The 15671-nt window shown below is 33.3% G+C and overlaps 1 protein-coding gene across 1 annotated transcript; it reads left to right on the top strand.

Moving 5' to 3' along the window:
- The first annotated feature begins 8579 nt into the window (after positions 1 to 8579).
- Positions 8580 to 15671, top strand: LOC127241092 (uncharacterized). The gene is made up of 7 exons (XM_051259981.1): positions 8580 to 8934; positions 10169 to 10463; positions 10622 to 10778; positions 13556 to 13600; positions 13758 to 13920; positions 14532 to 14902; positions 15125 to 15671. The coding sequence occupies exons 1-7, from the start codon at positions 8713 to 8715 to the stop codon at positions 15450 to 15452; spliced, it is 1581 nt and encodes a 526-aa protein (XP_051115938.1). The 5' UTR covers positions 8580 to 8712; the 3' UTR covers positions 15453 to 15671.

Here is a 15671-nt window from a genome sequence, read left to right as displayed (position 1 = left end):
TTAAAAAAGTTTCCTATAAACTTGGATTGTATGGTCTTACCTTTGCCCTTGTCCGTCTGATTCAAGCGTGCACATTTCTTGGAGGGATCTCCAACCAAGTTGGCTTCGGCATATCTCCTTCTTTAGCCTTGTGTTGTTTTCTGTTGTGCTTCTCTATCCGGATTTGGATAATCAAAATTTTCAAGTCCTACTTGCTTCAACTCATGCTTCAGCCCATGATTGAAGTTGTTTCAACTCGGGAGTAATTTCTTGATCATCACACTCGTGATGAACTTTTCTAGTAGTGGCATCTCCTCATCGATAACAGAGTGGACTATGTATTAAATGTTTTCCACTTGTTCAATGACAAACTTGCCATCTACTATTTTATAGTCCATAAATTGGGCTACAACACATATTTTAGACCCAATATTCTCAGACTTATAATTTTTTTCAAAGGCATTCTACAACCCTTTCACACTATTTATTTTATAATAGACATTATAAAAAGAGTAAATAATATGGTGTTCCTTGTCAAGTAGTCTTCATGTATCCACGATGAATAGTTCGTATGCGTCGGCTATTTGCATCAGGCTCTGGGGTTGTTGGGCCATCATGTAGCACAAACATGGAAAATCAAATCGAGGCTAGGTAGAAGAGCATCTTCTCCTGTCATATCTTAAAGTCTCCGGTAAATGGTTGTGGAACTGGTATGTTGGGCATGATTAGTGGGCCGAACCCAGGATCAATAGTTTAGGCGCAAAGGCAGCGGAAGGTGCGGCCACAAATCAATGGAAGCCCCCAAATCCTCATAGGACAAATCCATAAAGCACAAGGCTACCCATAAATGTAACCAGCCCAATTGAGGGAGTGGCGACTCCGGAAACTGCTTCGGCGGAAGATCCGGCAAGTTCGCCGGCGGTGGTTCCAGAGACTCTGTCAATGGTTGACATTCTCACAAAATAGTATCTAATTTTCAATTTTTAGTTAAATAAATATTGCTAGAGAATAAAAGTCCTATAAAACCGAGTCGAGGATGAATCCTCTCTCCGAAAATTAGATACACCCTGGTAGTGCTTCTAGTTTGAGAATGAGTATTTTAAGACCATGATGAATTTCTTTTGGTTTTGGTTGGAAAATGATGTATTTTAAACTCTTTTTACCATTTAACGATTGGATTTGATGTCAATTTTGAAAAATTAAGTTAAATTGCAATTTTTCCCAAATTATTTTATCAATTCAAGTTTAAAAAACTTCAATTAGAGTGTTAGGGTGCCAATTAATCGAGTGTTTCATATATTAATGCAATTGGACATTAATTACACAAATTGGAATCTCAAAATTGTAAAATCGACATCATTTGACATGTTCCTTGATTTTTTAGTCTTGTTTTGAATGACTTTTGAGTTGAATTTGGAAGGTACGTCAAAGCCTTGTGAATGATTTTGGTAGTTTTTGGATTAAATTGAGATCATTTAGTACCCGTGTGTGTGTTTTTTGGTTTGAGTTACCAAATTTTATGCATTGTTGTTGTTTGATGTTCGTGACTTAATTGTGGTTTAACTTTGTAGTTTAAGATTGTCCGAAGGTTCTTACCAACTTGGGGTTGTGCCATGTTTCCATTAGAAGATGAAATGTTGTATAGAAGATGAAATATTATAGAATGGAAGATAAAATGCTAACTATATACAGAGAAAAATGTTGTAGATTTACCTAGTGGCCTATAGTTCTTGTTTGTTTGGTTTGTGGTATCAAACATAATACAATTCCTAAACAATGAGTAGTTTTCCCTTATTTGAGCATCTGGCCAAAATATATTAGTAATCTTATTTTCAGAATCTACTTCAATTTCATAAAAGAAAAAAAAGGATTATCCATGGATCTTTGGATGAAGTATTGTAGTAATGTATTTGTTTCGTCCTCTTTGAAAATGTATTTCCCTTCTTTTTTTTCATGTAATTTTTCAAGTCCAACTTATAAAATTCCACATTTTCTTTTTCTCTGGCGGCTATTTTCATCAAATCATACGATAATCTAACTGGTAGTCCAACTTCTTAATTTGTATTTGCAATGATTAAGTGTGATTAATCAATGTTATGGTTGGATACAAGCATATATTTGTATTTTGTAGGATGTAAATTATGATTGTAGTTATCTTCAAAGTATATCACTTTGTATCTTGCATTTTCCTTGTCGAATTGAAGTCCTATATTTGAATTACAGTTTGTTCTCGTTTCATGATTATAATGCATTGTCTTGATCTTTCCTAATTTATTGCATTCTTTTGAATGAATCTTAGAATAATCAGGTTTCATATTGTTGCCTGCATTAAACCTGGCTTTGTTGCAATAATATTCCATGTATTGTATTTGATACATATCTTTTTTTGAATATTTTCTACATTTTAATTCTAAGTGAAAGTCATTGTATACATATTCTGGTTTTGTAAATTCTATTGCATGTCAATCTATGGAGTTTACATATATTAGATGTTGAAATATGTCAAACAAGATGCTGTGTGTTTTATTATAATTTTTTTTCCCATAAATAGGAAAATGTTGAGTATTGTATTTAAGTTCATAAAATATCGTGTTGTATAACATAATATAAGATGTTTCTTCATGCATAGGTAAATATTGAAGTCAACTGAATGAGATGCTAAGTTATTTTAACTAACATTCATTTCGATGCTTTTAATTGAAAAATGATTGCTAATACATATCTACCACTACCAAATTATTAACACACCAGTTGAAATTCTAATAGTTTTGATGAAATTTTAGTAGTATCTCTAATATCTAAATCTTGGAAAACTATGAAAATAATTAGATTATAAATTATTATCCAATTTTGACTAAAGATGCAATAATCTAATATAATAAATCGAATCCAGTAAAAGCAATCTAATAAACCACATAAGGTATTGACGATTTCAAATCAATTGTCCCGATGTAGCTTATATGATTGAGTGATTTCCACTGTGTCCGGCATTGATGAAGGCATTGAAGTATTTGAAACTACAATTTCTTTGATGTCTCTGTGCTTCTTGATGGATTAATTGGAGTTAGAATAATAGAAAATTAATCTGATAGTCTCCATTGATCCGATCCATTAATTTTGTTGGAAAATTCTGAGTTATTTTGTAGGTAATGCTGAAACAAAAGAGAAAATGAAGGTGGATGACTAAGATAGTTATATAAATTAATAGTATTGAAATATTACTATTAAATTTAATGACTAATATTCAATTGAAATGATGCTCAATTTTACTTATGAGCCGATAATTCCAGCCCAAATATATATATAAAAAAAGAGAGCAATAATCAAAATTCTAATTGGAATTAATATATAAATTCTTCATATTTAAAAATTTTGAGTTGGGATTTGAATAGTACATTCTATTTGAGGGTTTGAATTTTGAGTTGAGATTTGAATAGTAAAAATTTTGAATTTAAATAGTTGTATGATGAGATATAAATAGGTGTTAATGTGATGTTTTGAATAAAAAAACAAATTTTTAATATAATATAAAAAAATGGTGTTTAATTTTATATTTTTAGGAAAAAAAATTTGATAAATAGGGAAAATTGAGGAAAATCCCTCCAACAAACACACCCAATATATATTTTGTAAAAATCAAATAAAATGATTAGTTTCAAATCAATTGTTCATTGTTTTTTCTATAAAAATATGGTAATTTAGATATATAACCTAATATATTTCAAAAAAGAATTATAATTATTATGAAGTAAAAAGATATATACAATATCTAAATACATATAAACATATATTAATAATAATAAATAAATGTTAAATATTTATATTGTGGTTAAAATTTTTAGTTAGATTATTTACTCTATATGATCGGTTGAAATTATAATTAAATATTATCCTATTCAAGAAAATATTCCACACACAATGTTTAAAATTCTAGAAAACTAAACATAAAAATAAATTGATTATTAAAATTAAAATAGACCTAAAATTACAATAAACTGAAAGAAAATGCAAAACTTAATCAAAATATACGAATATTAGTCGAAGCAAAAAGAAGTATAAAAATGAAAAAATTCAGTACAAAATAATTTGTTTTCATCTGTTCACGTGAAAAAATCGTTGGGTAGAAAAACATGAAAACCAATGAAATTGTTATGAAATATATCAAATATGATATAAATATAAGTATATAATGTATATAAAGATAACTTAGATAAATATATATATATGTATAGATATGTGTATATAATTAGAGAGAGAGAGAAAGCCGAGGGAGAGAAGAAGAGAAACATGCAAAATAGAGAGAATTTTTATATCACCTTTATTTGTCCCATAAAACCATATTTATAGGAATTTTACAAGAGATTAGTCACCAACTTAGCTTGGTTGGCATAATACAATATTGATACATATCAAAGCATTATAAATTAATGACACCTATATATAATATGTCATAACACTCCCCCTTAGGTGTCATTTAATTGCATTGAATACGCCTCGTTAAAACCTTACTAGGAAAAAACCCAATGGGACAAAAATCCTAATTAAGGAAAAAGAGTACGTCATTCATGCATTAAAAATACTTCCCTTGATGTGGACATCACTTGAAATATTGCTCCCCCTGATGTGGACGTCATTTGAAATCTTGCAACCGACGCATCCCGATGATCTTTACTAATTTCTCGAACGTTGCGGTCAGTAAAGCCTTGGTCAACAAGTCTGCTAAATTTTGGTCTGATCGAATCTGCTGCACATTTATTTCACCATTTTTCTGAAGATCATGAGTAAAGAAAAATTTCGGTGAAATATGTTTTGTTCTATCTCCCTTGATATATCCTTCTTTCAGTTGCCGTATACAAGCTGCATTATCTTCGTACAGAATAGTGGGAGGATTATCATTTTCAGATTTCAAACCACAATTCTATAAAATGTGATGAATCATTGATCTTAGCCAAACACACTCTCTACTGGCTTCATGGATTGCTATTATTTCTGCATGATTTGAAGATGTGGCGGTTAATGTTTGTTTAGTGGATCTCCAAGATATCACTGTACCGCCACAAGTAAACATATGGCCAGTCTGAGACTTGGCTTTATGCGGATCAGAAAGATACCCAGCATCTGCATATCCAATCAATTCATGTCGAGATCCTTTTGGATATAATAGACCAAGATCAATAGATCCTTGGAGATAACGAAAAATATGTTTGATTCCTTTCCAATGTCGTTGTGTTGGAATTGCACTAAATCTGGCTAATAAATTTACAGCAAATGCTATATCCGGTCTAGTACTGTTAGCCAGATACATTAGTGCACCAATAACACTTAAATATGGTACTTCAGGACCAAGTGCTTCCTCATTCTCCTCTTTTGGTCTAAAAGGATCTTTAATAGGATCGAGAGTTCTAACGACCATTGGAGTACTCAATGAATGTGCTTTATCCATTGCAAATTGTTTCAATACCTTCTGGGTATATGCAGATTGATGTATCAAAATCCCATTTTCCAAATGTTCAATTTGTAGACCAAGACAAAATTTCGTTTTCCCGAAATCTTTAATTTCAAACTCCCTTTTCAAATATTCAATAGCTTCTTGAATTTCTTCAGGGGTTCCAATTAAATTCAAGTCATCCACATAGACAGCTATTATTACAAAATTTCTCCCATTTTTCTTTATAAAAATACACGGACAAATAGAATCATTGGCATATCCTTCTTTCAATAATGATTCACTGAGACGATTATACCACATGCGACCAGATTGTTTGAGCCCATACAAAGACTTTTGTAACTTAATAGAATAACATTCTTTTGGCTTTGATTTATATGCATCAGGCATACTAAATCCTTCAGGGATTTTTATGTAAATATCACTATCCAACGAGCCATATAAATATGCAGTTACAATGTCCATCAGACGCATATCCAAATTTTCATGTACTGCCAAACTGACAAGATATCGAAATGTTATTCCATCCATTACTGGAGAATATGTTTAATTAAAATCAACTCTAGGTCTTTGTGAAAAACCTTGGGCAACAAGTCTTGCTTTATATCTGACAATTTCATTATTCTCATTTCGCTTTCGAACAAATACCCATTTATAGCCAACAGGTTTAACACCTTCAGGTGTTTGAACAATTGGTCCAAAAACTTTTCGTTTTGCCAGTGAATTTAATTCAGACTGGATCGCATATTTCCATTTTGGCCAATCATTTCTTTTCCGACATTCATCAACTGATCTAGGTTCTTGATCATCGTCATTTTCCATTAGATCAAGTGCTACATTATATGCAAAAGCATTATCCATAATTGTATCACTTCGGTTCCAATGCTTTCCAGTAGTAACATAATTTATTGAATTTTCAATAATTTCATTCTCTTCAGAAGAAATTCTATTAGGATTAACATCCTCATCAAGTTTATCAGGATCAATTTCTCTAGAAATCTGATCCATGTTACTATCTGTTTCTTAAGGGTTTTGATTAACATTCAAATCTTCAATCCTTTCATTTGTTCCTCTTTTCTTTCGAGGATTTTTATCTTTGGAACCTACAGGTCTGCCACGCTTTAAGCGTACATTTGATTCATTAGCACTTTGTATTTTGTCTCCAGGAATAACAATTTTAGCAGGTACATTTTCAGCAGCTATATAAGATCTAGTGACCCTGCTGGCGTCACAAAAAGCATCATGCAACTGATTTGCTATTCGCTGCAAATGTAAAATTCTTTGTACCTCTAATTCACTTTGACTTGTACGAGGATCAAGAAAACTGAATGGTATTTTCCAAGTAATTTCCTTTTTCAGTTGATCAGTTTCTCCCCCTAATATCGGGAAATGCGACTCGTCAAAATGACAATCAGCAAAACGAGCCGTAAATGAATCACCAGTCAATGGTTCAAGATATTTAATGATAGATGGTGATTCGTACCCGACATATATCCCCAATCTCCGTTGAGGGTCCATTTTTGTACGTTTGGGCGGTGCAATTGGCACATAAACCGCGCACCTAAAAGTTCTCAAATGTGAAATATTGGGCTTTTCATTGTACACTAATTGTACTGGGGAGTAGCTATGATAGCTTGTCGGTCTTAATTTTATCACTGTTGCTGCATGCTTAATTGCATATCCCCAAGCAGATATGAGAAGTTTGGATTTCATTAGCATAGGTCTTGCAATTAATTGCAGCCTTTTTATAAGTGATTCAGCTAGACCATTTTGAGTATGTACATGAGGTACAGGATGTTCAATGTCAATTCCAATAGACATGCAATAATCATCAAATGTTTTGGATGAAAATTCACCAGCATTATCAAGACGAATTTTCTTTATTGGGTGATCTGGAAACTGAGCTCGTAATCTAATTATTTGAGCAAGCAACCTCGCAAATGCCAAATTGCGGGTAGATAATAAACACACATGCGACCATCTAGTAGATGCATCGATAAGTACCATAAAATATCGAAATGGTCCCCATGGTGGATCTACAGGTCCACATATATCACCCTGAATTCGTTCTAAAAATGAAGGGGATTCAGTTCCCACTTTTTCCGGTGATGATCTAGTTATTAACTTCCCTTTTGAACAAGCAACACATATAAACTCATTTGTATTTAATACCCTTTGATCTTTCAAGTTATGGCCATTGGTATTTTCAATAATTCGTCTCATTATAGTATTACCAGGATGCCCAAACCGATTATGCTAAATCATAAAATCTGTAGACTTCTGGTCTACCGGATATGTTTCAACCACATTAATCTTTGTGCAATATAATCCGGAAGATAATGAAGGCAATTTTTTAATATACATTTATGTCCATCAATGAATTTTGTAATCAACAAAAATTCATTATTTGCCACACTTGATGTCTCAATATGATATCCATTTCTGCGAATATCATTAAAACTCAACAAATTTCTTTGAGATTTACTAGAATATAGTGCATTTTGGATATCAAGTTTTACTCCTTCAGGGAGAAATATTATTGCTCTTCCAGAGTCCTCAATTAACTTCGCACAACCACTTATGGTATTCACCTCAATTTTTCCCAATTTCAGGTTGGTGAAATATTTTTTATATTTCAAAACGGTGTGCGTTGATGCACTATCAATGAGACATGAACTGTCTTCGATATTATTCATTATAACATGTTCAACATTCATATTTCTTCTTCAGAAATTCCGCAACCTTCCGAGTAATATAACAAAAACAACAACAAAAAAATACGTTATCTTTATATGCACTTCCTCGGCAAAGCCTCGTGCTGATAACGTGTTATGAAATATATCAAATATGATATAAATATAAGTATATAATGTATATAAAGATAACTTAGATAAATATATATATATATGTATAGATATGTGTATATAATTAGAGAGAAAGAGAAAGTCGAGGGAGAGAATAAGAGAAACATGCAAAATAGTGAGAATTTTTATATCACCTTTATTTGTCCCATAAAACCATATTTATAAGAATTTTACAAAAGATTAGTCACCAACTTAGCTTGGTTGGCATAATACAATATTGACACATATCAAAGCATTATAAATTAATGACACCTATATATAATATGTCATAGCAGAAATAACATACCAAGTCCTAGCCTCCCGGGTACTATTTTTCTTCCACGCTTTGTACACAACCAACCCTAAGCACATTAGGAACAGCGTACGTTCTCTTTCATCTGCCCGATAATCCGGGCGAACAAGAATTCGTAGTTTTTCACGAAAATGAGCGGCTATTCACCCCTCAAGAAACCCAAATTCGAGAGAGTAGAAAACACTATTGAAGAGGTGGAGCCATTAGAAGAACCAAAACCAGAACGAGATGGAAATAATGAAACTAAGGAGCAGATCAGGAATGAGCAGGAAGAAGCTATAATCGCCCTCATAGAGCATCGCCAAAAAGAAGTTGAACACCTGAGCCAACGAATTACCTACTATAACTCCCAGGTTATATATCTATTGCTTATTGCTGCTTTTCCTTTTTAAACTTTTGGGCGCTTTCATTTATTATCTTATTTGAGCACTTTTTAGTTGAAACGTGTTATTCTTATTATCTTTTGGTTTGAATTTGATTATTGGTGACCTTATGACTTGAGATCAAATTTGCTACTGTCCTGAAGTATTTAGTCAATGTGGAGGATTGATGGTGATGATGCTGATTTGTTTTTCTCTTAATCGAGGTTCGTCCGACTGATAGGAATGCGATGCATAATTGTGCTCGACTGCTAAAGGCATCTGAGCTTTGATTTCCTAGGATTTTGAGGATGTGATACTTAATTTAGGAAGCAAATTGGCAGTTAGTAGCGGGTTCATTTGTTTAAGTGATCCATGCAGTACAGGCTTTTTGAAGCTGTTCTAACTTTTTGGAACCACTGGTTTAGTTCATACATGTTTTAACAAAAGCTTATAATTGCATGGAAACAATGATTTGTGATAAGAAATTATGTATTAGTGTTTTCTTCACTTTTAGATATATATCATTAAATGATTAGGGCTTTTTCTAAAACAAGGTGTGTTTGTTTGTGGATTTGGAATTTGGGTTTGGATTTTTCAATAGTAAAAGATTGAATTTAAATAGTTGTTTGATGTAATATTTTGAATGTAAAGTTGATTTTTTAGTATAATGTAATAAATGAAAAATAGTTATTTGGTTTGATATTTTTTTGTAGGAAAAAATTAAGTCAATAGAATAAATATTTGAGAAATCCATGAAAAAGAACATAGCCTAAATTTCCATTCACATAATGTTGGACCTTTTCATATGTGTGCAAGTAATTTGTGCATTTGCAAATCTAGCGGAAGCTTTTTGCTATTTTGGCCTTATTCAATGGTTCAGAGGAGCAAGCAACACAGGCTTGGTTATTGCACATTACATGGTGGAACTACTTCTTATCTTATCTTTTTACTTAGATTTTGTTCTCATTGGTGTCATCAGTGTCCAATCACTTTTGCAGGCCACAAGTGATCTCCCAATCTATATTATATGCAAAATAGTCACATTTTGGATGCAATTTGGGCAGATTGATTAGTTATGCTTAAGATAGTCCTAGATATCAGATGGCTAGAGCCCAAAGAACAAAAAACTGGAGTGGAAAAAGAGAGTTATAGCTGATCCGATTAATGTCTTTATTTCAGCAACTTTTTCTTCTATGGGTCAATGACCTTGTGTGTGGTGTTGCAGCTTAACGATGCAAAGAAAAGGTTGAAGGACAGCCAAAATAAATTGGCTAATATTCGAGGACACAACATGAAAAACCAAACACAGTCTAGACCACATCTTGCACCATCTGCTGTCTTACCAAATACTAAACCAACAAAGGCAACAGAAACTGTAAACAGAATTTCCGATGGTTCTGGATCAGTGTCCGCCTCAATGCTGCATCACAGCAACACTATGGCCAAGGCGAAGCAAGAAAAAGCCTATAAGAAATCGTCTGAGCTGGATAATCAGCCCAAGGGAGCAAAGCGGAAACTTGGTTTGACTTCTTTTGTTAATCCTTTTCAATGACTACAATTATTTTCATATGTTTATGTTTTTGTTGAATGGGCACATGGTTTCTAGCCACTCTGGTTTTCATATGCTTTGGTTCATGTTCTATCATAGTTTATTCATACTGTTTGGCTTCAATGACAGAACAGCGAGAACATAAAGATTTGATTAAGTTGATCAACAAAAGCCCTTCACCACTCACTATCCACTGTCAGACTGCTAATTATTTGTCCAGCCAACACAAAAGAAAGCTTAGAAGTCTTGTCTTGTGCCCAACAAATGATCAGTTATTTGTCACAAGGTAACCCGCCCTTCCCTATTTCCTTTTTAATAGTGTTAAGAAGGGATCCGGGCTTCTAACCTAAAACCAATTGGTGATAGGTGGAGTGGCCCTTCACTCTTATAAGCCAAAGGGAGATCCCACAATTTTCCAATATAGGGTATATTCTCAACAAATAATAAGAATAAATGATAAATTTCTGGAACATGATTAGTTGTTATGACACAAACTAGGAGGGTTTTGATTTCCGTCAGAGATGAAAACAGTAAGGATAAGTGAAGCATATGTTTCATTGGTTTTGAATTTATCCTTCTCTTTCGCTTCGGGAATTTTAGTTGGGAATTTCCACATGCAGCTGTAACAGATTCAAAACTCTTTGCTTTGTAGGTGCTTTTTTTTTTTTTTTTTTTTTTTTTTTAAATTTTAATTGGTCTCTCTATGTTTCATTTGTTTTGACATTTCAGTATTAGTGTTTATGGTGATTAGTTCATACATGATTAATGCCTCAAGGCTATCATTTGTATATCGTGTGAGTTACTTCTGGAAATATGTTTTGTGGAATAAATGAAATGTATATTAGTTGAAGTTGAAATTAACACAATTTTGTCTTCACTAATATGTGACAACCAAGCTCTAAACAATTCATCTGATCCAATATTTCATGAATAAACAAAGCAAACTCAAGTTGATTGTTACTTTATTCATGACAAGGTCCAAGAAGGGTTCATCTCAACGTAGTAGATCAACTCCGAAGAACAACTTGGGACACATTTCTCTAAGGAACTATCAACTATATTTGTGACAATTTGGACATGATTTATATATATATGCTCCAACTTGAGGGGGAGCGCTGACTATATAGGTAAACATTGGTGTACATAAATGTAGATTAGGATAGGAAAATTGGTGTAGATAGATGAACTGATCTTGTCCTATGTACGTTGATCTCTGGGTACAAGAGTTTTCATAGTAACTTGATGTCACAACCTTTTAAGTTGGTCAAATATTACTTAAGTTTGATAACAGTGCAAGGGCCTTATCCTTTTCTGTTCATCTTGTAGCTGAACCTATGTACTCCATGTATGTGAAACTTGTGGGATTATGTTATAAATGATATGAGAAATATAACAGCCTTTTCTTATCCATAGAATACTTATATGAAGAAAATTAAAGAGGTACACAACAGGAAATCAAATTTTGTTGTGGGATGTCCTCAAGAGAAATGGTAGGAATAAATTAGCAATACAACAAACCTCAAAGTTCTGTAACTTTCTTTTAACCCCACACACACACGTGCACCCACCCGGGTTCGAACCCGGGTCATAGCCCCCAAACAAGGATGCCTTACCACTTGATCTACAAGGGTTTGGCAAGTTCTATAACTTGTGACTTGAGATATGTGAATGTTTCGTTGGCATCAGTTTTACCTCACTGACCTTACTCTTCTATTGGATGATTGTACTGCAGAGTACAAGGATCACTGCCAATATTCTATTGTTATCTTGGGTTTTTCTTTAGGGCATTCTCTTCCAAGTCTAGAAATTTGAGCTAAGTAGAATCACTTGTGTGAGTTTGAGGAATCAGAATCACTCACACTCTCTTCTTTTTTTATTTTTTGTTACATGCTTTGTGAAGCATGGTGCTCTAGGGCTCTAAGTGTTCTGTGCCATTTTTTAAATAGCTTGCTTGTGGCATATGCCTTGAGTGTCCATTAGTTACCCAAGGTGCAATTCTTTCTTTTGTCTAATACTCTAATTTATTTTAAGTGATTGATGATGATAAAGAAATTTCTTTAATTTTTTTTAGCCTTTTCATCTCTATCATTGCCCCTTTGCCCCCTTATTTTGAAATTTATTTGTTTATTTTTTTTATATACTTTTTATTTCAGTAAGTCAATTTCTTTCTTATTCTCTATTTTGTTATCAACTATTGCGTTTATATATAATATATATCACTTATTTTCCTAGCTATTTTGAGTCTGAAATTTTTGTTGAGATCCAAATTGTTGTAAAGATAGAAAAATAGGAGAAGAATGAATCATATTCAATATCTTGATCCTATTTGTGTTTTAACTGTGCATTATGCTTCCATGGTTCCTAAAATGTTTCTAGTCGTGAATGTTTGTGTGTTGTGTCTAATATTGTATCATGGCGGCAGTTAGGGTGATGACCGTGCTGATTTGACCAAGTTAGCACATTAATTTGAAGCAATTAACATTTTATCACATGCCAGATAACATATGACCAAGTTAACACACTAACTTGAAGCAATTAGCATTTCATCACAAGGAAGATAGCATATTGTGTGCTATATATAAACATGTGTTACTATATGGAATTATATAATATGCTATGTTATATATTGTATTAATATTTACTGTATGGTTATATATTGTGTTGTACTGTATTATTTGTTTATTTTGTTATTGTGCTGAAATAAAAATATATTGTGGTATATGTAATTATATAATGCGCTATCAAAATATGTGCTACTTTTTTTATAAACATATTTGACCCAATCAGCATGGTAACCGAAGCGATTGTATCATATATGTGTGGCATTTACTGTGCATTTGTTATCTGTAACAGAAATATTTTACAGCATTTCATTGTGCATAAATGTTTGATACAAAATTCTGGGTTCGTGCTTTTATCATTTTCCTCCTTGTTTTTGTCTATGAAAAGGCAGTTTGTTGCTCTTGAAGTTGTATAAAGTTGCATTTACTGTGCTCTTTCTTTTCTAAAACAGCACAGCGGCTTTGGTTGTAACTTCTCTTAATTTATATTATGATTTTGCAGTGCACTTGATGGATTAGTCAATCTATGGCAAGTTCAGGGAAGAGGGTATGATAATATCCTTTTAATCCATAGAATGGAATTCTGCATCTATATAGTTTCTCCTCTGTTCATGATAGCCTGTTCAATTTTTTATTCGATAGCAAATTAGTTATTCACTTATTCTAAATCCAACTGATTTTACTGTCCTTACAATAAAGTGCAGAACAAGTGCAACTCTTCTGAGTTCAACCGATTGTCAATCTGAAAAGCAGAGATGGCCGGAGGACATAGCTTGGTGTCCACAGGGAAACAAACTCTTTTCAGTTTATACTGCAGACAATGGAGATTCTCAGATATCCCTTCTGAATCTGAACAAAGGAAAAGAGGTAACAAACAATTTGATACTGTTTTGCTAATCTCTTATTTGAGGCACCTGTGTATTCTTTAATATTCAGTGTTGCAGTCTGGAGTATTTGATTTTCCTGATCATTCCTTCTCATGGTAAATCTTGCACAAATGATGACAAATCCTTTGAATGAATGAATAACTGTATCGAATGTTAAGCTCTGATGCCCTCCAAAATTGCAGTTTTATCCCTAAAGGCATGTTGATTTCTATTTTAGTCCACAAGAAGTTGATGACCAAATAGACTAGTTTTTAGAGTTCTTGGTTATTTTGATTTTCAAAGCCGTGGCAATTGAAAGAAAAAAGAAAAGAAAAGCATTAGCATGTGTATATTTAAGAAGAATATGCAAGGCAGTGGTTTCCATCAATCTTTATAGATGTGAAAATGTTTGGACTAATTACAAAGTTGATCAAGTAAATCAGATTAAAATTATGAGTAAAATTAATATCTATTATATTATGGGACTAATTATAAGAGTTTTTAAGTTTTTTCCTTTTGATCAATGGCTCTGATTGATCAAATGCATATACTTTCAATAGCTCTGAATGAGAAGCTTGCTTTTAGTAGTAACCTTGTTTGGATAACCTGCAGAAAACCCGCGTAAACTTTCTGCAAGACAAGCCTCACGTAAAGGGCATCATCAACAGCATAATGTTCATGCCTTGGGATGAAACGAAATTCGTCACGGGTGGAAGTGATCATGCTGTATTTATCTGGTCTGAGAAAGACTCCGAAGACTCTTGGAAAGCAAAACCTCTACACAAACATCACCATTCCTCTGCTGTGATGGGAGTTGCTGGGATTCAGCATAAGAATATTGTGATGTCTGTCGGTGCAGACAAGCGCATTGTTGGTTATAATGTACAAACAGAAAGGTTGGATTACACACACCAGTTGGACAGCAAATGCATGAGTGTTTTGCCTAATCCGTGCGACTTCAACCTCTTTATGGTTCAGACAGGGTGAGTTTTGTATTCGAATCTGCGATTGCTCTTCATCTTTAACTCTGCTAATTGCACCTTAGTATTGTAGAAAAATATTTATCTCTATATTTAGCCGTACAATACATGGATACGGCAAAGTTTCATTGTTATCACTCGATTTAAAATTGGTAGCAATCTCGGGCCCATGATTTTTTGATTTAAAACTTAATGAAATTTTTTTTGAGCTTGCCATATTTGCAGGACCCCAGAGCGGCAGCTACGCCTATTTGATCTTAGACTGAGGCAAATAGAAATCCATGCATTCGGGTGGAATCAAGAGTGCAGCGACTCACAGTCGGCTCTCATAAATCAGTCGTGGTCTCCCGACGGTTTGTACATGAGTTCTGGATCGACAGACCCTGCAATACACATATTCGATATCAGATTCAACACTCACAAGCCTTCTCAGTCTATAAGGGCTCATCAGAAGAGAGTGTTCAAAGCTGCGTGGCACAACGCCCACGCCCGCCGTCTCCTCATCTCAATCTCTTCCGACCTCAATATTGGATTGCACAACATTCCTATGTAAGGCCCTCTGTTGTCTCATTTGCCTCCTTTGATGATTGTGAGGAAATATATAGTATAATTTGGCAGCAGTTTCTTGTCGGGAGGATGACATGGTGCTGCATTGCGATGACGAGGTATATGTATTGTTGGACGTGATAAAATAAGTTTTTGATGTATTCTTTTTAATAAAAATAAAATATTTCACACTGTATTTGCATTTGCTTAATAAGTTTTTGTGTTT

Source organism: Andrographis paniculata, unplaced genomic scaffold, assembly GCF_009805555.1.
Source record: "Andrographis paniculata isolate CXL003 unplaced genomic scaffold, ASM980555v1 Contig80END, whole genome shotgun sequence".
NCBI lineage: Eukaryota > Viridiplantae > Streptophyta > Magnoliopsida > Lamiales > Acanthaceae > Andrographis > Andrographis paniculata.
The sequence above is the reverse complement of the archived record's forward strand: the minus strand, read 5'-3'. Positions and strand labels throughout refer to the sequence as shown.